The sequence below is a fragment of the Oncorhynchus mykiss genome, chromosome 29 (assembly GCF_057628025.1).
Source record: "Oncorhynchus mykiss isolate SJ-2025 chromosome 29, ASM5762802v1, whole genome shotgun sequence".
Lineage (NCBI taxonomy): Eukaryota > Metazoa > Chordata > Actinopteri > Salmoniformes > Salmonidae > Oncorhynchus > Oncorhynchus mykiss.
In genome coordinates, this window is record NC_143050.1 from 27,860,801 (window position 1) to 27,886,474 (window position 25,674).

The 25,674-nt window shown below is 48.2% G+C and overlaps 1 protein-coding gene across 8 annotated transcripts in view; it reads right to left on the reverse strand.

The window, feature by feature from the left end:
* LOC110509342 (mediator of RNA polymerase II transcription subunit 13-like) overlaps positions 1-25,674 on the reverse strand; it is a 109,528-nt gene that overhangs the window by 3,288 nt on the left and 80,566 nt on the right. The window contains exons 5-28 of one of the 8 annotated variants that reach the window (XM_090226937.1): positions 21,667-21,812; positions 21,223-21,447; positions 15,890-16,054; positions 14,936-15,092; positions 14,688-14,792; positions 13,699-14,361; positions 13,397-13,598; positions 13,227-13,302; positions 12,991-13,121; positions 12,733-12,805; positions 12,234-12,451; positions 11,054-11,232; positions 9,932-10,860; positions 9,293-9,472; positions 8,630-8,865; positions 8,221-8,446; positions 6,703-7,018; positions 6,303-6,561; positions 5,909-6,097; positions 3,112-3,335; positions 2,645-2,787; positions 2,213-2,371; positions 1,481-1,645; positions 635-786 (exon numbers count right to left, since the gene is read on the reverse strand). In XM_090226937.1, the coding sequence (XP_090083063.1) occupies positions 635-786; positions 1,481-1,645; positions 2,213-2,371; positions 2,645-2,787; positions 3,112-3,335; positions 5,909-6,097; positions 6,303-6,561; positions 6,703-7,018; positions 8,221-8,446; positions 8,630-8,865; positions 9,293-9,472; positions 9,932-10,860; positions 11,054-11,232; positions 12,234-12,451; positions 12,733-12,805; positions 12,991-13,121; positions 13,227-13,302; positions 13,397-13,598; positions 13,699-14,361; positions 14,688-14,792; positions 14,936-15,092; positions 15,890-16,054; positions 21,223-21,447; positions 21,667-21,812 (5,518 nt within the window). Of the gene's footprint in view, positions 1-634; positions 787-1,480; positions 1,646-2,212; positions 2,372-2,644; positions 2,788-3,111; positions 3,336-5,908; positions 6,098-6,302; positions 6,562-6,702; positions 7,019-8,220; positions 8,447-8,629; positions 8,866-9,292; positions 9,473-9,931; positions 10,861-11,053; positions 11,269-12,233; positions 12,455-12,732; positions 12,824-12,990; positions 13,122-13,226; positions 13,303-13,396; positions 13,599-13,698; positions 14,362-14,687; positions 14,793-14,935; positions 15,093-15,889; positions 16,055-21,222; positions 21,448-21,666; positions 21,813-25,674 lie in introns of all 8 variants that reach the window. The other 7 variants (XM_036967292.2, XM_090226936.1, XM_036967291.2 and 4 more) reach the window with 7 other exon arrangements.

Sequence of the window (25,674 nt, forward strand, 5' to 3'; positions counted from 1 at the left end):
AGTTGTCAATTGCAATATAAAGTCAAGAGAAGAAAAGGCCTGGAAGGAAGAGAGATGACTAGAAACGATTCGGTTGATCATTTTATGTGTGGATTAATTGGTGGAGTAGAGGACCTGCATTTCAGGTAAAATAACAACTCAATGTTTATATCCCAGGACAAATTAGCTAGCAACAGCAAGTGCAAGCTAGCTAGCTAAATTGCCATACATGTTTAATGCTTTTCGACCTGTCCCCAAATTAATATAATTGGTTCAGAGTTTGTTTTGATATTTTAACCTGCGTGTCGTGATCACGTTTGATGTGGGGGGACAAAATACATTTATGCACAATGGCGCACAGCCGGTTTGGGTTCCGTGTAACAGATTCCGTGATAGAAATGTAAGGTCATTTCCAATTGAGCCTGCATTCGCAGTGTTTCCCGTGAATGCAATCTCTGCTAAAGCGGGAACATTGCCTTCAAATTTGAATCACACTCTAAAGCTGATTTTCCACGATACAGATTAAATAGGGCCCTCACTGTTATTTTAAAGCAGGATTCTAGAACATTCCAATATTCTATAATCCACCAACAGTATCAGGAAAAGTTCTGCATAATTCACATGAATCGAGTCCCAGCCTGGTTCCTGAACTCACCCTGTTATGCTGGAAATGTGAGCTTCCCCCCATGCCAGAGGGGGAGCCAGGGGAGGGTACTGGGGAGGTGTTGGGGGAAGGGTGAAGGTTGAGAATGTCATGTCCTATGTCATTCTCCAGCTCATCAGGGAAAGGCAGGTCGAACATGTCATCTGGAGACAAACACAGTCAGCTATAGACGTACACATGTAACTTGTCATACACAAGAGGTGTAGACTACACTGTGTAGTCCAGTGTATCTTCTTCTGAAACCATTAAGGCAGTGACAGTTCCAAAGGGAGCATGCAAACAATCCTTAGACAATTGTGCACCCTGGTGGGTTTTCATTTCTTTTTAAATCAGCTTTTTGCTTTGGCGGACGTTATTTTTACATTGACATTTGTCTATAAAACTCACGAATGCAGCTGTTTATGTCAAATGATTTTGTTTCGTACTTGTAGCACTGTTTTTCCTGAAAATAAAATGGCAAAACACTTCATTGTGAGGCTAACTATAAGGGCTGGTCATGCGGATAAATGAAGGTTTGATAAATGAAAAGCCTTTTTTTGCTGGGGCCTCGGGACTGACAGGGATAAAAATAGATAAATAGGTAGGCACTTATGTGTGAACTGCATAGAATAATAAATCCAGCAACAGCTACTGTAAGATACTGAGTACACAATACCTAGTTACTGATATTAAACCTTGCGATTTCCAGCTCAAGTATATAGTTTTAGATATTTTTATTGTCTCTAACATCTAGGTTGTATTGATTAACCTTGCATCTAAATGCACTCTGCACTATGCTCCAGTATGACACTCCCAGTTAGGGAGTGCAAACATGGAGGTCTAATGTGGAGCCCTTACCAGCGTTGTCCTCTGTGGGGTAGGAGCTGGCGGCCAGCTGGGTGGTGGCAGAGGTGGGGAATACCAGGATGTGGGTACAGGAAGCATCCTGAGGGGTGTTCAGCTGGGACGTCTGCAGGTTGAGGGCCGTGCTGCGACCAAACACCGAGCCCATTGTAACCGCATCTGCACACACAAACAATTTATTATCAATATGTTATGTAAGGTTGCATTGTGATTTACCTCAATAGAGCTTGCGGTGTGTCGGCAAAGAAATCAGTTGAGTGTGCTAAAGTTTCTATTGCTGTGCACAATGTCTTGCAGTGCAGAGTGTCTGTACTGTAAAATCCACTTGGCAGAACCTTGCAATCTCTATTATGTCTGCATTACCGTGTGCTGTGAAGTGAGTGTGGCAGAACAAAGTGCTCCTTCAATGTGTGGAAGTGTAATGTGTTCCCTGAGCGCAGTAATGTGTCTGCTCCTTGGTGTTGTGCAGAGCTAACCCTCCACGCATTACTACTGCCATCTCTATTAAGATCGTACAACCTCTGTACTGTACTGTGCATTGGGGCTAAACACACTATTACACTGTTCACCTCTGGGTCATAACATGGTGTATCTGCAACCCAAGGGCTCTTAGAGTGAGCTTCTAAAACATGTATTAATTATGTCTATTCCATTTTTAGATCTGAAAGGTACATTAAACACATCATCAATGGGCCGGCCCAGCGTGCTGATGCTGCTGTTGCTAACCTGGCATCACCACGATGGAGCCCTGGGGCTCCATGGCAACCAGGCAGGCGCTGAGGACGGAGGGGGAGTCCGCTGAGGAGATGCCGCACATACGACACGCCTCCTTCAGCTGGCGACTGATGGAGTGGAGGGAGTGCTCCCCCAGGAGAACGCTCCAGTCTGGAGGGAGGGAGGCATGGGAGAGGGGGAGAGAATTAGGTCAATACAGGGAATGGTTCTACAGTCTACTGTCATCTCCTCTGGATCAACTGAAATGATGTTGCTGAAAATATAGAGATTTAAAAAATCTGCCCTAAACAATATCAGTAACAATACCACCAGCTTCAGCTTAATTTAAAACGTTGTCATGATCCACCTTGGAGATTTCTACAGCAAACAGCAAGGGCAATGAGACAGAGTTAGGCATTCTATACTGTTCTTTACTGAACTCACCTTTCAGTTCCCCGTGTCCTAGTCTGCCCAGCCGACCAATCACGATCCTCCATGGCAGTGAGGTCATCTGGATGATGCCGACACACCAGTCCCATAACTTCTGCAGCCCCATCTTCCTGGCCGAGACCTTGGGCCGCCGCACTCTGAAGAGGAGCAGGGAGAGAGGAGAAGAACATTTGGTAATGTCTGCATAGCATTACCATGGCATAACCTGTATTAATTCAACAACCAAATAGGTGCATGCTATTCTCCTGCAGATTGTGAAATGCTACAATAGTGTCTGACTTTACTCAATTTAATATAGCCTAGCATACTATGAAGACACAATGAAGGACAAAAAAGCCCAGGGTATGTTTCACATTATCACAACTAGCACATTATCACAATTAGCACACACCTCTCCATAGATATCCTCCACTCTCCCAGGCCCTGAGTAACTGAGTGACTGACTGATTGACTGACTGTACCTGTTGGGCACGTCGATGTTGATGATGCAGGTCTCCAGTAGCTCTCCCTGTTGGTCGGTGCAGGAGACCAGGATCCAGCGCTGGTCGTGGGACAGGCAGTAGCCCACAAACAGCACGTTGTACCTAGGAGGGATCTCTGCCCACACCTCCCCTGGCTCCGGCATCTTAGCACGGGTAGGACCCAGAATGTACGGGGGAGAGTAGCCCTGTAGAGGGCTGGGGTGCTGGGGAGGGGACAGGGGGAGAGAGAGAGAGAGAGAGAGAGAGGTAAAGAAGAGAGTAGGATTGTGAGAGAGTTGAAGTGTTTATTTACAAGTTAACACAATGAGTCCAACCGGATTTCTAACCCCTTCTAAACATTGTGTGTGATTGTCACGTTCGCTGGAATAATTATCGGAACAAGATGCAGCGCGATATGGTTTCCACATATTATTTATTAGAAACGCACAAACAACAAAGCAAGAACGAAACAAACAACGAACCGTAACAAAGAGGTATAAAACACAGGTGGAAAAAATTGCTACTTAAATATGATCCCCAATTAGAGACAACAATAGCCAGCTGCCTCTAATTGGGAATCATACCAAACACCAACATAGAAAAACTAAACTAGAACCCCACATAGAAAATAATAACTAGAAAACCCCCCAGTCACGCCCTGACCTACTCTACCATAGAAAATAAGGGCTCTCTATGGTCAGAACGTGACAGTGATACCAATCATAAGTCTGTGTGATTACCGGGGACTACGCTAGAGTTGTGAGAGAAGGGCTGATCATGAAGGGGCCTGGGGCCGAGTCTTTTATACTAAATCTGTAGAGTCCAAATGGTTTGAGCTACAAACTACTAAAAGCTGAGACTCATGTTCAACATGTTCTACTCTATGATGCTCACAAGCTACACAAGAGTGGTTAAAATGTAAGGAAGGGGTTATTCTACATAGATCATAGGAAATCCCAGGACATAGTGTCTATAGTACTGTAATTAGCTCACATAGTTGCTGTCAAACTCCAAACGCTTGTCACTGACTAGTTGGACATTCCTTTCCCAGTGAGCAAACAATTTCTGTACTTACAGCATTCATATACATTCATTTTTATCATGTTTTTGCTTTGGCGAACCTTAATTTTATATTGACATTTGCCATTGAAACTCATGAATGCAACTGTTTATGTCAAGTTGTTTGGTTTTCTACTTGTAGCCCTGTTTTTCCTGAAAATAAAATCGTAAAAAACACTTAATTGGGAGGCTAAATATAAGGGCTGGTAATGTAGATAAATGAAGGTCAGGTAAAAACGAAAAGCCTATTTTTGCTGGAGTCTCGGGACTGATAGGGTTAAAAATAGATGAGAGATGTATAGATAAATGGTTAGGCACTTATGTGTCTAAAGCCTGTGTCTGTTTAAATGGGTGTCCATGTCTCAGCCCCCGGTAATCAGCCCCCAGTAATCACACAGACTTATGGTTGGTCTCACACACAATGCTTAGAAGGGTTTGGGGGTAGCAACACATCTACCACGCTGATCCTCAATACTGGAGCCCCTCAGGGGTGCATGCTCAGTCCCCTCCTGTACTCCCTGTTCACCCATGCCTGCATGGCCAGGCACAACTCCCACACCAGAAATTACGTTTGCAGACGACACAACAGTGGTAGGCCGACAACGACGAGACAGCCTATAGGAAGGAAGTCAGAGACCTGGCCGGGTGGTGGCAGAATAACAACTTCTCCCTAAACGTAATCAAGACAAAGGAGATGATTGTGGACTACAGGAAAAGGAGGACCGAGCACGCCCCCATTCTCATCGACAGGGCTGTACTGGAGCAGGTTGAGAGCTTCCTTAGTGTCCACATCATCAACAAACTATCATGGTCCAAACACATCAAGACAGTCGTGAAGAGGGCATGACAAAACCTATCCCCATCAGGAGACTGAAAAGATTTGGCATGCGTCCTCAGATCTTCAAAAGGTTCTACAGCTGCAACATCGAGAGCATCCTGGTTGCATCACAGCCTGGTACGGCAACTGCTCAGTTTCCGACTGCAAGGCACTACAGAGGGTAGTGCGTGCGGCCAGTACATCACTAGGGCTAAGCTGCCTGCCATCCAGGACCTCTACATCAGGCGGTGTCAGAGGTGGCCCTAAAAATTGTTACATTTCCCAGCCACCCCAGTCATAGACTATTCTCTCTGCTACCGCATGACAAGCGGTACCGGAGTGCCAAGTCTAGGACCAAAAGGCTTCTCAACAGCTTTTACCCCCAACCCCTCTTCTATGCTGCTGCTACTCACTGTTTATTATCTATGCATAGTCACTTTAACTATACCTACATGTACATATTACCTCAATTAGCCCGACTAACCGGTGTCCCCGCACATTGGCTACCATGATTATTTGCATTGTGTCCTGCCACCCGCCACCCCCCACCCGCCAACCCCCTCTGTGACATTGCTGCTACTCACTGTTTATTATCTATGCATAGTCACTTTAACTATACCTACATGTACATATTACCTCAATTAGCCCGACTAACCGGTGCCCCCGCACATTGACACTGTACCGGTACCACCTGTATATAGCCTCGCTACTGTTATTTTCACTGTAATTTTACTGTCTTTTTTGTATTTCTTTACTTATCTATTGTTTACCTAATACCTATTTTTTTACTTAAAAATTGCACTGTTGGCTAAGGGCTTGTAAGTAAGCATTTCACTGTAAGGTGAACCTGTTGAACCTACACCTGTTGTATTTGGCACACGTGACAAACAAACTTTGATTTGATTTGATTTGAAGCCTTACCTCTGGGCTCTTAAGCACAGATTCTAGAGTGGAGGCGGGGCCGAAACCGGTCAGAGACTTGATGTGTGTCTTTGTGGGTAGGAGGCGTCTGCACTGAGAGTAGGCTGAGAAGGCCAGGGAGCGCAGGTGCTGCAGGTACAGAGGGCTCTCACCACTGGCTGGCTGGAGCAGGTACTGACAAGGCACCACCTGGACAACACATAGGGAATGAATGAACACTGGTATGAGAGCAGCTTGACCTGGGGAGATATTCATTACTGTTGGTAAGAGGAGAGGAGTGCACTATACAGGAATTAGGGTGCTACCCACAGTCTCTGTCTCTTTACAATCTATACAATCTTATTATTCAACGATACAGAAGCTATAGAGAGAACAGTAGGGTATATGAACCTACCTGTAACACCAGAGCTGGTCTCATGCTCTCCGGCAATGTCTTTAGCATCTCTGTGTAGCAACGCATCAGCCCTAGTAACCACACACTGCCCACCTCCACCTCCTCTCCCTCCTCCTCCTCTCCACCTCCTCCGCCATCCCTCGCTCCGCCTGAGCAGAGGAAGGGGTCCACCACATAGATCACGATGGCCGGGGGGTGGGCGTGGCTATCGGCCGAGTCCGCCAGCGTGGGAATGCCGATTCGCTCCCGCTCTGCCAAACTGGTAAATTAGGAGGAGACATGATTAATATCCCACTATCATAACAACATAGAATACTGAATAATAACATAGAATACTGAATGATAACATAGTAATACAATAGCAATATAGAAGCATATATGCCCTAGCATAGATTTTCACCTCTCAGGGGTCTCTGCTGGCTGGCTGGGTGGGGGTGGTGGTGGTGTGGCATTGGGGGTAGTCTTGGCCTCAGCGGCCCCTCCTTGGGTAATCTCTGCTGGGCCTGGTTGGTCCGAGGCTGCTGCCGTGGGGGTGGGGGTGCTTCCTGAGCTAGGGGCTGCCGCGGGATCTCCCTCAGCAGGGGCCCCGGGGCCAGAGGGGAGCTGGCTGGAGGAGGGGGCAGGCTGGGCTGAGGAGGGCGTAGGGGCTAAGGGAGGCTGATGCTTGGGGGGTATAAACAAACTACTGTCCAAAGACAGGGCAGACAACTGTGGACCTGGGTGGAGGAAAACATAGAGGGGAAGTTAGAGATGAAATGCACAGAGTAGTTTGTGTAATACCAATTTAGTAAGACCTGGAATACACTACATGACAAAAAGCATGTGGACACCAGTCTCCACTCTTCTGAGAAGGCTTTGCATTCAGCCACAAGAACATTAGGTGTTTGATGGAGTGAGGTCAGGGATCTGTGCAGGCCAGTCAAGTTCTTCCACACTGATCTCGACAAACCATTTCTGTATGAACCTTGCTTTGCACACATGGGCATTGTCATGCTGAAACAGGAAAGGTCCTTCCCCAAAGTGTTGCAACACAGTTGGAAGCACAGAATTGTCTGGAATGTCACTGTATGCTGTAGAGTTAAGATTTCCCTTCACTGGAACTAAGGGGCCTAGCCCAAACCATGAAAAACAGCCCCAGACCATTATTCCTCCTCCAACAAACTTTACAGTTGGCACTATGCATTGGGGCAGGTAGAGTTCTCCTGGCATCCACCAAACCCAGATTAGTCCGTCAGACTGCCAGATGGTGAAGAGTGATTCATCACTCCAGAGAACACGTTTCCACTGCTCCAGAGTACAATGGTGGCGAGCTTTACACCACTCCAGCCGACGCTTGGCATTGCACATGGTGATATTAGGCTTGTGTGCGGCTGCTTGGCCATGGAAACCCATTTCATGAATCTCCTAACAAACAGTTCTTCTGCTGACATTGCTTCCACCGGCAGTTTGGAAATCGGTAGTGAGTGTTGCAACCGAGGACAGACGTTTTTTTTTACACGCTTCAACACACGGCGGTCCCATTCAGTGAGCTTGTGTGGCCTGCCACTTCGCAGCACTTACAGTTGACTGGGGCAGCTCTAGCAGGGCAGAAATGTTATGAACTGACTTGATGGAAAGGTGGCATCCTATGACGGTGCCATGTTGAAAGCCACTGAGCTCTTCAGTAAGGCCATTCTACTGCCAATGTTTGTCTATGGAGATTGCATGGCTGTGAGCTCAATTGTATACATCTGTCAGCAAAGGTTGTGGCTGAAAAAGCCAAATCCACTAATTTGGAGGGGTGTCCACATACATATGTAAATATAGTGTCTCCACAGAGAGTTAGGTCTATATCACATAAACATCACAAGGGGAGGGTTAATAGGTACAGTAGCATAAACGATAGAATAGAATGCAATCATAAAGCTCAGTTTCTTACCTAGCTGCCTTCTGCAGGCTCGGGCATAGAGTTTAAGTTTTCTGAGGTTGTCGATGTGTTGCTGTCCAGCCCAGGGCCCTGTGAACCACTGGTCTATCTGCTCCTCCTCCTGCCTCTCCTTCTCTTTCTCCTTCTCTGTTTCTGTCTCTGTGTCCACTGCCCCCACACGCACCAGGCCATCTCTGGACACCTTGGCCAGGGGTCTGTGTTTCCCCAACCGGCATGTCTGAAAATGGACATAGGCAGGGGTCAAGGGCTATAGATCATATACGCAGTATCTCAGCTTGATTGCATACATCTTCACATATTTAAACGTCTATTGGTAATTACTGTATATTCTGAAAGAAAAAAGTAAGAATTTCCTGGACAAGAGGGTTGTGATACAGTAGATGTAGATGACAGGACCTACCTCGTAGACAGCGCTGAGCTCCTGGAAGAAGACCTGTGCCCCAGCCAGCAGGGTGTCAGAGTTGGGGCAGAGCACCAGGAAGGCCACGTCTCTCTGTCCCCCGTACGGTTCCAACAGCAGCTTCTCCCAGAAGGGCAGCGCCAGGGGCGACAGCGCCAGGAAGTTACGGTCATAGTAGTCGTAGTAGCCCAACAACAGGGTGGGAATAGGCAGAGGCTCTGGCGACTCCTCGGACCCTAGTCAGAAGCAAGATGATGCATGTGAGACATTGTACTGCATTATGGGATGCTTGACTGGACTAGCTAAAGGTCTAATTTTCTAAAATTCTTATTCGATTACATTTCTCATGTCATCCTTTGTACTGGCAATGTCAATATAATACAGGGCCTACTCCTACATTGACATAAGAGCATGATCCAGTAAGGGCTGCTAAGAAACATTGCAAACCAAATCAAATATCTTTGCATTGACAATATTGTTAATATAACGTAGGGCCTACTCTGTCAGGTCGACTCCAAAACTCTTAATCTTAAATTCACATCTCACATCACATGCTGAAATCCAGACGAAAATCAGGCCCAAAGTCATCCACAGTTAATGTGGCTGCTAAAATACACCACAAAGCAAATCACTAGAGACTGAACAGTGTCCCTGGTGGCTTACCGTAGGAGCCCCGTCCAGCCATCTTGTGGAACTGTTGCCATGTGAGCGGTCCTTGTACATGCTGGATGTTCTCCCAGGTCCGGCCCATCCGTTTCTTCTGGATGGCGTCCTGGAGGTAGGGCTGCAGCGACAGCAGCATACGCACCACGTCCTGGGATGACAGCATACTGATGTCCAGCACTGGGGAGAGACAAGGAGACACACACACACACACACACACACACACGAGAACACAAACAAATACATACATTACATAAATACACATCATACACATTGAACGTCACATCACACAACAGTCCGAAACTAACAAAGAGAAACATGGATTTAAACTTTGAGTGAATGGATTGATCTTGCTTGTTTTTCCATTATAAGAAAAAAAAGGCATTTGTCTCTATAACTCTGTAATCAGTTCACCACACATAGACATCACCACTGGCACCCTCCTACTACTACACTCTTAGAAAAAAGGGTTCCAAAAGGGTTCAGCTGTCCCCATAGGATAACCCTTTTTGGTTCCAGGTAGAACCCTATGGGGACAGCTGAATGAACCCTTTAAGGTTCTAGGTGGCAACGTTTTTTCTAAGAGTGTATCATCTCTTGGCATCCTTTTATCATCCCAGCCAGATCACTCCTCCTTACTATTGGTGTGAGGCCAGGAATGGAGAGCGCTGCTCCTCACAACAGCCGGATCTACTTTCCCTCCGGCGGGGTTATCCACATACTGCTGTCCCTGTACCAGCGCGTTGTAACACTCCACACACGCATCACTGCCATCCGCCCACTGCTTGTCAGCCATCCAGCTCTGGAGCAGGGCCCCCTGGCGGCCGTTGCAGGAGCAGGAAGGAGGGAGGTGCATGGAGGCTAGGGAGGAGATGGGCTGGGAGCACTGCTGCTGGAGGAGCACCATAACGGAGGAAGGGGCAGGGGAGGAGTCCTGGGGGCGCTTGGCCCGGGGGTCTCCCATGGGTGGGTCTCTGCGGCAGAGCGCCAGTCTCCTCTCAGCCGCCTGGCCCACCTCGGAGCCCCTCCCAAAGATGTCCAGCTCGTCCTCCAGGAAGAGGCCCGTGCCGTGGGCCAGCCGGCGGTTGACGATGGCGCTGAAGCCGCACATGCAGCGGTACTGGTCCTCAAGCGTGGAGTCTGGGATGTACACGCCCACGTCGGCGCCCTTCACATTCATGTTGCAGGCGCAGATGCAGCAGCTGTCAAAGTTGCGGTCTTTGAAGACATTGAGGACTGAGTCAGAGAGAAGCAGGGCGGCGTACAGGCTGTGGGCCTCGGGTATTGGGGGGCTGGACGTATGGGGCTCAGCTACGGAGCTCATAGGCAGGCTGGTGGAAGGCGTGGAGGTAGGGGAGCTCAGCTCTGTCCCGGTGCCCTCCTGCTTCACCGAGCCCTGCCCGCTGGCCGTGCCAACGCCTCTGGGGGTGCGGGGGGTACGAGGGGTGGGGACAGAAAAGCGGGGGGTGGCAGGGGAGGGTGAGGGGAGGATGCCACCGGTGGTGCCCACGGACAGGGCGCTGGCACTCAACTGGGTATACTCCTGGTCCCCAACACTGGGGATGTTGCTGGAGGACAAACACACAAAGAGGAATTGGTGATCAGACAGAGCAAAATACTTATCCCCAAACCTTCAAATTATACTGTCCATAAAAACTCCTCCTTAACATTTTATTGATAGCTGTAAATTTAGTATGGTAACGCTTAATACATATTTTATGAACATCCATCCACCTTTAATAGAACTGGTACAGTACTTACACATATCCATCTCTGATGAATGGGGTGTGATGAGAGGGCGGCAGGGAGGAGTAGTGCTCCATCTTGGGCAACAGGGCCCAGGAAGGCCGGTAGTAACACTGGTCAGGCAACTTGAGGGGGGGCAGACACTGGCTGGGGAGGGTCCGCAGCGGAGCAAACATGGAGCAGCCCATCTGTGGCTGGACGGAGGGGACACGGTACACAAATGAGAAGTCCTGAAGAGGGGGATGGGGAAGGAGAGCTCATTGCAAATGGGTCCTCACAGTAACAGGTCACAATGAGAGACAATTAGCACGTAATTAACACTGTCATGAGTTCAAACAGGCTGTGTGAGATTTGAGGTGTATTGAGAGGTTCAGGTATTTGGTTCCACATACCAGTAAGTCCCCTAGCAGGCCAGGTCAGCAGGTACAGTATAAACATGCTACAGCAACATCAGATAAGATCAAACCAGGCAGTAAGGTTTACATTAAGACTGGTAGGCTGCATAGTGCCCTGTAGCTACTTTATTTTAAAGGCCCAATGCAGATATAATTTATGGGTAACCTGTAAGTACCTTTTTTGCCAATTTTTCCATAAAAATGGGAAAAAATAGTTTTTTAGCAAATAACTTTTTCTCAAACAATAATTTTGATAAGACTGTCTGGGAGTGGTCTAAGGGGTGAGGCAAAACTGAAAATTAGATGTTATTTGGGGAGAGGTTTGGAACTCTTTGTTATTGGTTTATTAACTAATATACCACATGGTGATGTCACCATGGAAAGCCGAAATTCCCGCCCATGCAAACCTGCTGATTAGAAGGTCCTGTGTAGATTATATTTTCAACCAGCAACTATAAGGAAATAACACTGGTAAAAAAAATCACACTTTAAGCGTTAGTTTCATCACCTGTTGTACAATATGATACAAAAACAGGAAAACTGAATTTGGACTGCACTGGGCCTTTAAGCCTTTTCACCATTCTATCACTAACCATACCACTAACCATATCTACCAATTTGACAACATCAATAGATTACATGGTGTCACTTTTCATGGGACTCATCTCACTATACAAAGTCAAACATATTATTTTTTAACATGGTAAAGTAAAACATAATTGTCTGTAATCTACAGTAGTCTTTCTGCACATACTACAGACTTAATCCTGTCCATTCCCATTGCTTCTGTGATGCCTCACCTTGATGTCCTCAGGTTTGGGACTGGCCATGCCCTCTTCCACCTCCATCCGGTACTCCTGGAGCTGGGTGGAGGACAGGGGGCCCAGGGGGTGGTCAGAGCCCACCGAGGGGGCTGGGGGCTCCTGGCTGGGGGTGTCGCGGTATGTCATGATGGGGGAGAAGGCCGGGTGCTGCTCCAGGGAAGGGGGTGTGGGAAACATCCGCTGGAGGTCTGCTACTGCTGAATGGAGAGAGAGAGAGAGATGGGGGGAGGAGATGAGGGGTGGAGCGAGAGAGAGAGAAAGAGAGAGAGAGAGAGAGAGAGAGAGAGAGAGAGAGAGAGAGAGAGAGAGATGGACAGCGAGAGACGGACAGCGAGAGATAAGAGAGACATAGAGTGATGATGTGAGAGAAGGAGTAGAAAAAACAGATGATTTTTCCCAGGTCACGCTAAACTCAGCTAAGATAACATGCATAAGATAACAAACAAATCACGTATACATGTAAATCTGGACTCACTTGAAGGATAGGGCACAGCCACCCTCCCTTCCCTCCGATCTTCACTTCCTGATACCAGGACCCTGGCTGTGTGCTGGTTGGGGCAAGCAGTCTATATATTATTATAAAACACAGATGTAAGTAGCCTTGGATAAAAGCGTTTGCTAAATAATATATATTATGTATTATTGTGATGTTGAGTGTATTACATTTTGTGTAAAGCGGGAATGAAAATGGAACAGATTTTAGACATGCAGTAATTCTTAGAATGTTTCTCACCCTAAGTTCCTCCTCATCCTCGTCGAAGATGTTCTCCAGGTCTGAGATGAGGACCACCAGATCAGTCTCCCTGGTTAGAGAAGGGTTTTGGGCTTTGGCCGCCGCATCATCCTCCTGCGGTGAGTCATCATCTAGAAACGCACAAACAAGACCATCAAAGACAACGCTCAGAACACACACTATGATCAATGTGTTGGGGAACATTTTTCATTTAGAATAGAATTTGTATTCCTCACCAGCTTTGGGAGCAGAGCTAAAGATGGACATGGCGTCTTTCCCATCAGGCAGTGCACCGTTGCTGATCTCCTCTCCCTGGAAGACAGACACACTGTATTTAATTTATTCGCCCTTTCTAGCTTGGGTGTCAATCAACAAATGGAACTTTCACTGGTAACAAGAGCCTTACTTTGGGGCCTCTTTTGTTGGGGTCTCTGCCCTGGCCCTTCAGTCTCTTGGAGGTGGGGAAGCTGTACTCGATGTCTCCCTCCTTGAAGTCGTAGGGGTCATCCCCAGGGTCCCCAGGCTGATGCAGGAGACCCAGGGTCTGGATGTGTGCCCTAACACACTCCTCCGAGATCTTGAAGCGCTTCTGTGTCTGCATGAATAGTCTGGAAGGAAATAAGAAAGGAAACTTAGAGTGATCAAGTCTGTGCGTATGTGTGTCTTTGAATGAGTAATTAATGCACTATGAATCTCACTCTCTCTCACCTCTTCAGTGCAACTCCCTCAGTGGCCTGCGTCTCTGTCTTTACTTCCACTCTGTCACTGGGGAGCTCTGGAGGCCTGAACCCAGCCTTATCAGCCCTGGGAGTCCTGAAGCCTCTCCACCAGCCTGCCCCAGCCTCCCTCTCCCTGGGCCCCAGAGGGGCTGCATACAGAGCCGTCTCACTGGGTTCCATCCCCCCCATCCCTGACGCCCCATCCGGAAAGGGGGCCATGCCCAAAGAGGTGTTCAGTACCTCAGGGTCCTGCCCCCCCCGTGGATGAGGGCTGAGCGTGGGGGGTAATGGGGAGACAGGGGAGTGGAGCAGGGACTCTGGAGCTTTCCTGCCGGCGGAGAGGGGCTTGGGGTACTTGCAGCTGGGCATGGGATCCAGTGGAGGGTCCAGGCTGACTAGGCCGAGCTGGGACCCTCCAGATGAGTCTTGTTCCAGGCAGGCCTCCTGGCCCACAGAGAGGCGGTGGTGGAAGGGGGTCATGGCGGCGGCTCTCTTCGGCTGTTTGTCGGCTTTCTCGGGTTTGTCCGTGGCCTTGTGCTTGGGCAGGGAGGGAGGGGGGAGGGCCGGGCCAGAGGAGGGGGTGGGGTTGGCACCAGACGGAGGGTTGGCAGAGGAGGTGTTGGTCTGCTGCTGCTGTTTCTGCTGCTTTAACCTTCAGGAAGAGAAACAGGATCAGATGGCAGACAGAACTAGAGTGGCAGGTGAGGATGCTGTTTTTAAAACTTTTCGTATATTGTACACGTTCAACATATCTGAATCATATCATATAAAAAATACCAACATTCAGAAGACAAATATATATATTTTCACCATGTTCACATTATTTCTACACAATCTATTTCAATATGCTCCACATAAGTAGCACTAGACTTTCGGTTAAAAGCCTAAAAATGAAGCCCAGATGTCTAGCTGGCTGGTGCCATGCTGCCGTGCTAAACGGCTGGGGCACTACCCCCAGATGCCAACCCCCATGCCAACCTGGAGCAGCTGCATGGTGCCCTCTCCTCTGGGTCGGTGAAGTCCCAGGTGGGCACCCCATTTGGTGCCTCCTTCTTTGGCGTCACGCTACTGGGCCCACTGTATCTATGGGCACACAGAGAGGTGTGAGGGCGCCAGTCGTGTCACCGCACATCAACAATAACAATCCCACAGCAGATGCCAGAAGATAAATAGTGCTTTGCCTGGATCTGGGCCTCAGTTAGCCAGCAGGCAATCTGGACACTCACTTGTGTTGCAGTTGGTTAAGATAACACTCCTTCCACGCCTGATGCACCACCTGATTGGTCAGTTTCTTCCCAGAATGCTTTGGGCTGTTGGTGACCCCCATGGCACTCTCCTGGGCAGGGAGGACGCTGGACACCGTTGTCACAAAGCCACTGTCCGCTGAAATAAACAACAGATGACATTCAGTGGAGTTTGCTCCCTTGGGCAAGGCTGTGGGTGGATGTTTTAATAGTGCATAGCAGGAGACACTTTACTAGGACTTTTCAGCCATTGAAAAATTGTAATAAGACACTCAAGATTTACTCTGCAGCTATAGCGGTGTTTGTTTGTTTGTATCAGCTGTTTTATCTCCTAATTTGTAAGACTTTCATTAAGCAGACTTAATTGAATGTGGATTAGGATGCTGAGGATTCAGTTTCAGTGAGTTACAAACCAATCTCATTTGTCTGAGGTCTTACATCTTCAGCAAAATATCTGTATGTGCAGCCCAATTCTCAAAGACTTTGTCCTAGATGAGGACTCCATAATACACACAGTAATCAATATAGTAACTTCTTCTGTGCGTTATTTCATATGAAGCGTATGGATTGAGTAATGAGGACAATTATATGGATTGTATTGCATTTAGAGTTGAGTCATGGATTGCAGTATTGAGTTGTTTTGTTGAGTAAATAGCGCTGATTCAGAGATTATGTTATTCGTTCTGGGAATGCAATTATTTAGGGTGAATTTCTGGAGTTTTTGGTGGTGACATGGTGTGTGTGTGTGTGTGTGTGTGCGTGTGCGTGTGTGTGTGTGTGTGCGTGCGTGCTTGCATGGGTGGGTGTTTGAGTATGTGCTCTATGTCTATTTAAGTGTAAATGTGTACGGACATGAGCATGTGTGTACAGTATGTGTGAGCACCTGCGTGTCATGGTGTGTGTGCGTGCGTGTGTCTTGTGTGTGTGTTTCAGTACCTGAGCAGGGCTGTTCAGGTGAAGTGGGGGGTGTGAGGGGAATGCTGCAGTGAGATGGGTCTCTGCTGCCACCCTGGGCTCCCGGTGCAGGTGGGGGCTCCTCCACAGGCAGGTCGCCTTGGGCAACCAGCACAAAGGCTGCTGGGTAGATCATCCTCACACCACCTACAAGAAGACGAAAGAGTTTAGTTTAAATCCCTCCAAACACTCACACCTATACACGTCACATACTTTTCCTGTAGCCTATACACCCAGGGCTGCATTGCATTAGCTTATCCTTGCATGGCCTACAGTTGCTGGCTGGTGCTGGGGCTTAGGGAGGTCTGATTCCAAGCAGTCCTAATCAATGATGAGGGGTCAGGCAGCCAGTCAATGGGTTGATTAGATGGTGCTGTGTGTCTGTCACTTCCTGGAGCTTCCTTGAAGTCTCCTCTCCTTTACTCCCCTGGCTTCTCTTCTCCTTTCATTTTATCTCCTCTCCCCTTTCCTCCTCTCCTCTAGTCTTTCCTCCCCTCCTCTCCTCTTTCCTCCTCTCCTCTCCCCTAGTCTTTCCTCCCCTCCTCTAGTCTTTCCTCCCCTCCTATTCCCTAGTCTTTCCTCCTCTCCTCTCTCGTAGTCTTTCCTCCTCTCCTCTCCACTAGTCTTTCCTCCCCTCCTTCCCCTAGTCTTTACCCCTCCTATCCCCTAGTCTTTCCCCCTCCTATCCCCTAGTCTTTCCTCCCCTCCTCTAGTCTTTCCTCCCCTCCTCTCCTCTAGTCTTTCCTCCCCTCCTATCCCCTAGTCTTCCCCCCTCCTCTCCTCTAGTCTTTCCTCCCCTCCTATCCCCTAGTCTTTCATCCCCTCCTCTCCACTAGTCTTTCCTCCCCTCCTATCCCTTAGTCTTTCCTCCCCTCCTTCCCCTAGTCTTTCCCCCTCCTATCCCCTAGTCTTTCCTCACCTCCTCTCCTCTTCCCTAGTCTTTCCTCCCCTCCTCTCCACTAGTCTTTGCTCCCCTCCTATCCCCTAGTCTTACCTCCCCTCCTATCCCCTAGTCTTTCTCCCCCTCCTCTCCTCTAGTCTTTCCTCCACTCCTATCCCCTAGTCTTTCCTCCCCTCCTCTCCACTAGTCTTTCCTCCCCTCCTCTCCACTAGTCTTTCCTCCCCTCCTCTCCCCTAGTCTTTCCTCCCCTCCTCTAGTCTTTCCTCCCCTCCTATTCCCTGGTCTTTCCTCCTCTCCTCTTTTCCTAGTCTTTCCTCCTCTCCTATCCCCTAGTCTTTCCTCCCCTCCTATCCCCTAGTCTTTCCTCCCCTCCTATCCCCTAGTCTTTCCCCCCCTCCTATTCCCTAGTCTTTCCTCCCCTCCTATCCCCTAGTCTTTCCCCCCCTCCCCTCCCCTCCTCTCCTCTTTCATCCCCTCCTCTCCCCTAGTCTTTCCTCCCCTCCTATCCCCTAGTCTTTCCTCACCTCCTCTAGTCTTTCCTCCCCTCCTCTCCCCTAGTCTTTCCTCCCCTCCTCTCCCCTAGTCTTTCCTCCCCTCCTCTCCTCTAGTCTTTCCTCCCCTCCTATAGTCTTTCCTCCTCTCCTCTCCCCAAGTCTTTCCTCCCCTCCTCTCCTCTAGTCTTTCCTCCCCTCCTATAGTCTTTCCTCCCCTCCTATCCCCTAGTCTTTCCTCCTATCCTCTCCCCTAGTCTTTCCCCCTCATATCCCCTAGTCTTTTCTCCCCTCCTCTCCTCTAGTCTTTCCTCCCCTCCTCTCCTCTAGTCTTTCCTCCCCTCCTATCCCCTAGTCTTTCCTCCCCTCCTATCCCCTAGTCTTTCCTCCCCTCCTATCTCCTAGTCTTTCCTCCTCTCCTATCCCCTAGTCTTTCCTCCTCTCCTCTCCCCTAGTCTTTCCTCCCCTCCTATCCCCTAGTCTTTTCTCCCCTCCTATCCCCTAGTCTTTCCTCCCCTCCTATCCTCTAGTCTTTCCTCCACTCCTATCCCCTAGTCTCCCCCCTCTCCCCTAGTCTATCCCCCCTCCTATCCCCTAGTCTCCCCCCTCCTCTCCTCTAGTCTTTCCTCCCCTCTAGTCTTTCCTCCCCTCCTCTCCCCTAGTCTTTCCTCCCCTCCTATCCCCTAGTCTTTCCTCACCTCCTCTAGTCTTTCCTCGCATCCTCTCCCCTAGTCTTTCCTCCCCTCCTCTCCCCTAGTCTTTCCTCCCCTCCTCTCCCCTAGTCTTTCCTCCCCTCCTCTCCTCTAGTCTTTCCTCCCCTCCTATAGTCTTTCCTCCTCTCCTCTCCCCTAGTCTTTCCTCCCCTCCTCTCCTCTAGTCTTTCCTCCCCTCCTATAGTCTTTCCTCCCCTCCTATCCCCTAGTCTTTCCTCCTATCCTCTCCGCTAGTCTTTCCTCCCCTCCTCTCCTCTAGTCTTTCCTCCCCTCCTCTCCCCTAGTCTTTCCCCCTCATATCCCCTAGTCTTTCATCCCCTCCTCTCCACTAGTATTTCCTCCCCTCCTATCCCCTAGTCTTTCCCCCTCCTATCCCCTAGTCTTTCCTCCCCTCCTCTCCACTAGTCTTTCCTCCCCTCCTCTCCTCTAGTCTTTCCTCCCCTCCTCTCCCCTAGTCTTTCCTCCCCTTTCCTCCTCTTTACTCCTTACCTCAATGCACCCTGAGAGACAACACTCGTCCCTTAAGAACTCTGGATCCACCACTTATTAACCACACGTACTATTTATCCTCATACAGACAATGGCTAATTTAAGCTGAGACTAAAATCGCTGTTGTTTCCTCTTGTTCCCTCTTTTGGTCTGATAACGATAGTACATTTCAGTAACACAATAAAAATACTCTTGACCAATAGCCTATTCTCACCTATAGCATATTATTCATATACAGTGTCTATATAAACACCAAAGTGTGTCCATTCAGTTACAAGCAAAGGTGGCAACAGTTTTTTGAGTGTCACCGTACTTACCTACGATGACCTCAACGGCCACATGGCTGTGTGGGTCATATGGTCGGTCAGTGCCCTCCCTCTCAGCGCCTAGTCTTTCCTCCCCTCCTATCTCCTAGTCTTTCCTCCTCTCCTATCCCCTAGTCTTTCCTCCTCTCCTCTCCCCTAGTCTTTCCTCCCCTCCTATCCCCTAGTCTTTTCTCCCCTCCTATCCCCTAGTCTTTCCTCCCCTCCTATCCCCTAGTCTTTCCTCCACTCCTATCCCCTAGTCTCCCCCCTCTCCCCTAGTCTATCCCCCCTCCTATCCCCTAGTCTCCCCCCTCCTCTCCTCTAGTCTTTCCTCCCCTCTAGTCTTTCCTCCCCTCCTCTCCCCTAGTCTTTCCTCCCCTCCTATCCCCTAGTCTTTCCTCACCTCCTCTAGTCTTTCCTCGCATCCTCTCCCCTAGTCTTTCCTCCCCTCCTCTCCCCTAGTCTTTCCTCCCCTCCTCTCCCCTAGTCTTTCCTCACCTCCTCTCCTCTAGTCTTTCCTCCCCTCCTATAGTCTTTCCTCCTCTCCTCTCCCCTAGTCTTTCCTCCCCTCCTCTCCTATAGTCTTTCCTCCCCTCCTATCCCCTAGTCTTTCCTCCTATCCTCTCCGCTAGTCTTTCCTCCCCTCCTCTCCTCTAGTCTTTCCTCCCCTCCTCTCCCCTAGTCTTTCCCCCTCATATCCCCTAGTCTTTCATCCCCTCCTCTCCACTAGTATTTCCTCCCCTCCTATCCCCTAGTCTTTCCCCCTCCTATCCCCTAGTCTTTCCTCCCCTCCTCTCCACTAGTCTTTCCTCCCCTCCTCTCCTCTAGTCTTTCCTCCCCTCCTCTCCCCTAGTCTTTCCTCCCCTTTCCTCCTCTTTACTCCTTACCTCAATGCACCCTGAGAGACAACACTCGTCCCTTAAGAACTCTGGATCCACCACTTATTAACCACACGTACTATTTATCCTCATACAGACAATGGCTAATTTAAGCTGAGACTAAAATCGCTGTTGTTTCCTCTTGTTCCCTCTTTTGGTCTGATAACGATAGTACATTTCAGTAACACAATAAAAATACTCTTGACCAATAGCCTATTCTCACCTATAGCATATTATTCATATACAGTGTCTATATAAACACCAAAGTGTGTCCATTCAGTTACAAGCAAAGGTGGCAACAGTTTTTTGAGTGTCACCGTACTTACCTACGATGACCTCAACGGCCACATGGCTGTGTGGGTCATATGGTCGGTCAGTGCCCTCCCTCTCAGCGCCTAGTCTTTCCTCCCCTCCTATCTCCTAGTCTTTCCTCCTCTCCTATCCCCTAGTCTTTCCTCCTCTCCTCTCCCCTAGTCTTTCCTCCCCTCCTATCCCCTAGTCTTTTCTCCCCTCCTATCCCCTAGTCTTTCCTCCCCTCCTATCCCCTAGTCTTTCCTCCACTCCTATCCCCTAGTCTCCCCCCTCTCCCCTAGTCTATCCCCCCTCCTATCCCCTAGTCTCCCCCCTCCTCTCCTCTAGTCTTTCCTCCCCTCTAGTCTTTCCTCCCCTCCTCTCCCCTAGTCTTTCCTCCCCTCCTATCCCCTAGTCTTTCCTCACCTCCTCTAGTCTTTCCTCGCATCCTCTCCCCTAGTCTTTCCTCCCCTCCTCTCCCCTAGTCTTTCCTCCCCTCCTCTCCCCTAGTCTTTCCTCACCTCCTCTCCTCTAGTCTTTCCTCCCCTCCTATAGTCTTTCCTCCTCTCCTCTCCCCTAGTCTTTCCTCCCCTCCTCTCCTCTAGTCTTTCCTCCCCTCCTATAGTCTTTCCTCCCCTCCTATCCCCTAGTCTTTCCTCCTATCCTCTCCGCTAGTCTTTCCTCCCCTCCTCTCCTCTAGTCTTTCCTCCCCTCCTCTCCCCTAGTCTTTCCCCCTCATATCCCCTAGTCTTTCATCCCCTCCTCTCCACTAGTATTTCCTCCCCTCCTATCCCCTAGTCTTTCCCCCTCCTATCCCCTAGTCTTTCCTCCCCTCCTCTCCACTAGTCTTTCCTCCCCTCCTCTCCTCTAGTCTTTCCTCCCCTCCTCTCCCCTAGTCTTTCCTCCCCTTTCCTCCTCTTTACTCCTTACCTCAATGCACCCTGAGAGACAACACTCGTCCCTTAAGAACTCTGGATCCACCACTTATTAACCACACGTACTATTTATCCTCATACAGACAATGGCTAATTTAAGCTGAGACTAAAATCGCTGTTGTTTCCTCTTGTTCCCTCTTTTGGTCTGATAACGATAGTACATTTCAGTAACACAATAAAAATACTCTTGACCAATAGCCTATTCTCACCTATAGCATATTATTCATATACAGTGTCTATATAAACACCAAAGTGTGTCCATTCAGTTACAAGCAAAGGTGGCAACAGTTTTTTGAGTGTCACCGTACTTACCTACGATGACCTCAACGGCCACATGGCTGTGTGGGTCATATGGTCGGTCAGTGCCCTCCCTCTCAGCGCCCATGCCCCCCGTGCCTGCGCCCCCTTCTCTGTGGCGCTGAAGCACCATGGGGTAGAAGTAGCTCCACTCCTCCATCAGTTTTCTTACAGCTGGGTCACTCATCTTATAGGCTTGGCCAGTCAGGGAGCCCGCCAGACCATACGGACTCAGGATCACTGCACAGGTAACAGGTGGAAGGATGGCCAGACAGACAGAGAGTCAGATAGATGGACTACAGAGGTACAGTATATCGGAAAGGACCATTGTCATGTTGGATTTCAGAGATTTGACTACACATAGTTATAACAGTGATGCTCAGGCTAAAACAGAGGCAGATAAAGACATCCAGTGGTTGGTGGGCTCCTATGTCTCTCTGTCCTCCCTGAGTATCTCACCTTGTACAGGGGCTGAGGAGATCTGGGCCAGGCGGGTGTGGTCGTCAGTGATGTGGTAGGCAGGCTGGTGCTGGGCGACTTCTACGCTGGTGCACACGTTACTCTCCCCATGCAGGAAGAAGGTGAAGGAGCACGACAGGTGCTCACTGTAGGGACAGAGAACACACAAAGACAACATCAGTCATAGTCCTACAGCAGAGTACCCTGTTCGGAGCTGTCAAGTACAATTAAGTAACATGGCAAAGTTGTTGGCCAGAGATCTTGGCCAGAGATTTCTGGAAATACTTTCCAATATGTTGCTGTTATAGCATGTAGTTACTTGATAACTAGGGTAACTGAAATACACGGAAACTACAAATTAGTCAAATGTGACTTACAGATTTCTACATACAGTAGGTAAGGGAAAAAAAACGTATAATTTGTCTTTTAAAAACCTTGGCTTTTCATAAAAGCATATAGGCTTATTGTTCATCTTCCAACCTATAGGTTCTTGTTGTGAGGATAAATCCTCATTTCCCTATGATTGATTGTAGTAATGTTTATGTATGGCCTCTACTCTTTGCAACACTTCCTGGATTTATCACGGTGGTCTTTCCTTTATCACACATGTGTAATAGCTAACACATTACTGCAATCTACTGTTTATCTGAGGATGGGCTGGACATCCTTAACCACGAGATTGCTCCATTAATGTACTTTTTTTATTTTTTTTATCTATAAACCCCATCGCCTGGCTAGCCATATTTATACATCAGCAGTAAATAAACCCAGCATGTAACCTCCATGTGATTACCCTGCTGCCTAGTGCCTATGCAATATCTCTGTAACCCGAGGAAACTGGCCTATGTTAGAGCCATGATGGATCACCAATTCAACACACAGTCCAATACCAAAGCCACACATCTGGAATATAATGTTTTTGAATAGAATTAAGGACAATATCTCAGGGAGCCAGAAGGTACTGTATCTTGTTACAGTAATGTTATTCACTGTTGATGTGACCTGAAGATGGCGCTGAGCGATTGGGGAGAGAGGCCAGTTTCTCTCCTACATAAACATTCCTCACGCTCACCAAGAAAAACATAGCGTCATAACAGCAGGCGGTTCCAGCACTGCTATCCAGACTCACACACACTGAAGCACACACACACCACACATACACACTTCCTGATTTTCCCGTTACTGCATCAGGCCAATAAACTCCCACTGGCCTCTGTTCTATAGAACTACACCTCCAATCTCAATCCTTTCAGTCTCTACAGTCCTCCTCCACCCGCTCACTGAACGCCATATGAAGAGCTATTTATAGCTGTGAGGGGCGCCTTTGGGGGACAGTCTGTAGTCAAGAGTTCAGTCAGCCCACCAACACACACACACACACACACACACACACAGTCGGTTTGGGCCTAGCCTTGGCACTACTGTATGAAAAGCATGCTTTGTTGTCTGATGCTGCCTCCCTATGGTGACCGTGCATCACTGACCAGTGTGAACTCATCCATAAGAGTGGGCAACAGCTCACAGGCGTTTGGGATGTAGTCATGTACAGAAGAATGCAGTGTGAGCACAATACCTCCCCTACTGTAGGGAACAGTATAATGTAGTATGGGAACAATACCTCCCCTACTGTAGGGAACAGTATAATGTAGTATGGGCACAATACTTCCCCTACTGTAGGGAACAGTATAATATAGTATGGGAACAATACTTCCCCTACTGTAGGGAACAGTATAATGTAGTATGGGCACAATACTTCCCCTACTGTAGGGAACAGTATAATATAGTATGGGAACAATACCTCCCCTACTGTAGGGAACAGTATAATGCAGTATGGGCACAATACCTTCCCTACTGTAGGGAACAGTATAATGTAGTATGGGAACAATACCTCCCCTACTGTAGGGAACAGTATAATATAGTATGGGAACAATACCTCCCCTACTGTAGGGAACAGTATAATGTAGTATGGGAACAATACCTCCCCTACTGTAGGGAACAGTATAATGTAGTATGGGAACAATACCTCCCCTACTGTAGGGAACAGTATAATGTAGTATGGGAACAATACTTATCCTACTGTAGGGAACAGTATAATGCAGTATGGGAACAATACTTCCCCTACTGTAGGGAACAGTATAATGTAGTATGGGAACAATACTTCCCCTACTGTAGGGAACAGTATAATGTAGTATGGGCACAATACTTCCCCTACTGTAGGGAACAGTATAATGCAGTATGGGAACAATACTTATCCTACTGTAGGGAACAGTATAATGTAGTATGGGCACAATACTTCCCCTACTGTAGGGAACAGCATAATGCAGTATGGGAACAATACTTATCCTACTGTAGGGAACAGTATAATGTAGTATGGGCACAATACTTCCCCTACTGTAGGATACTTCCCCTTCTATTTTCTTAGTGGCCAAATGAAAAATACTTAAGACAAACTATACTATTTTTTTTATTGTTCCCCTTAGTTTTACATACTGAAAATAATCACTTTATCAACCAATCATAAATACAATCTACATCTTAGTCATTTAGCACACACTGAGTGCAGACATTTTGGGGCTTTTTCGTACTGGTTCCCGTGGGAATCAAACCCTTGCATTGCAAGTGCCATGCTTTACCAACTGAGACACACGGGACTCTAAACTATAAACGCTATAACTTTGACAATTGTCCTCTCATACACTTTCTATCACCTCTGGAGTGTCTCCAATTCCACTGCCTCTACACACCGTTAATACGTCTGTGTCAGCAGCTCCCACAACTTCCTCTTTACGTTGGTCATTTTATTTACTCAACAGTCAACCCCCCGGTTTATACACAAAAGGACATTAGTCCTTTCCATGACCCTTTCTCCTGACCACAGCCAGAGCAGGAGATCAAGGGAAATCTCCATGAAAAATGTTCAGAACATAATATCACCGCCCAGCTAACTAGCTGGCTTCTCCCCTCCCTCCTCATCTATATTGAGGAAGTGAAACATCCAGCAATCAGAACACTAGCTGAGTCTTTTCATATTTCAACAGCGTGGCAGCGGGACGTGAGCTGAAAGTCTACAACCCAGACAGACTGGCTAACAGCGCTTGGTAAATCTACTGCTGCACATACAGCTGTTACACTGTACCAAATACTTCCACAACATGGGGCATGATAACAATAATGACAATACATGTAATCACAACAATCATAAGATAATGCTTTGCTCCATTTCAAGCAACAATCCGGACCGACAAGATCAAAATGGCCCTTGGCTGACCACAAGAGCAGCTACACAACTAGAGGATCTTATAACCGTGAGATTGATGCAGCCTGTCCTTTCCAAAGGAATTTTCCTGCAGAGTAAGCATGTGTGTGTCAGTGTGTGTGGACACTGGGTTCCCTGCCTGTTTCCTAGGGGGTGCTTGTGCAGTACCGTGTGCCATATGATGCTCTAGTGGCAGGCAGGCAGGAAGGCAGGCTTGGCGGAGATGTGCTTTGTACTGTATAAGCCGGGTATTAATAAATGATGGTGAAGCCTAGCCCCGGGGCTGACAGGACTGGAGGTAGAGAGAGGGGAGAGGGAGTGAAAGCAGCAAGGAGAGAAAGAGAGCACTAGAGAGAGGAGAGAACAGGTGAGCGATTGAGAAAAAGAGGAGAGAGCGAGAGAAGGAGAGAAAGAGAGGGGGAGGTGAATAATTCAACGCCACACACTCTCAGATTCCGCCGCACTTAAAGCTGAGATCACAGCCAGGTTTAATGGCTTGGTAGTGAGCACAATTAATGCTTTTATGCTCAAAGCAATCAGACACTGCAGAGCAGGATAGGACCCAAACACAGCCACTTCATCTGGGTTGTTCCACGAAATGAGTGCCTTTTGAGTACCTTTGATATTTTAAGTAGAAATTGTGCACCAATATTGATTTTTAAAAGCCTCTTAAATTAAATGAAGTGCCTTTTAATATAGAACACATGTAGAATGAAATCAACCTTATGTTCTATAGGAATAAAGCTAAACTG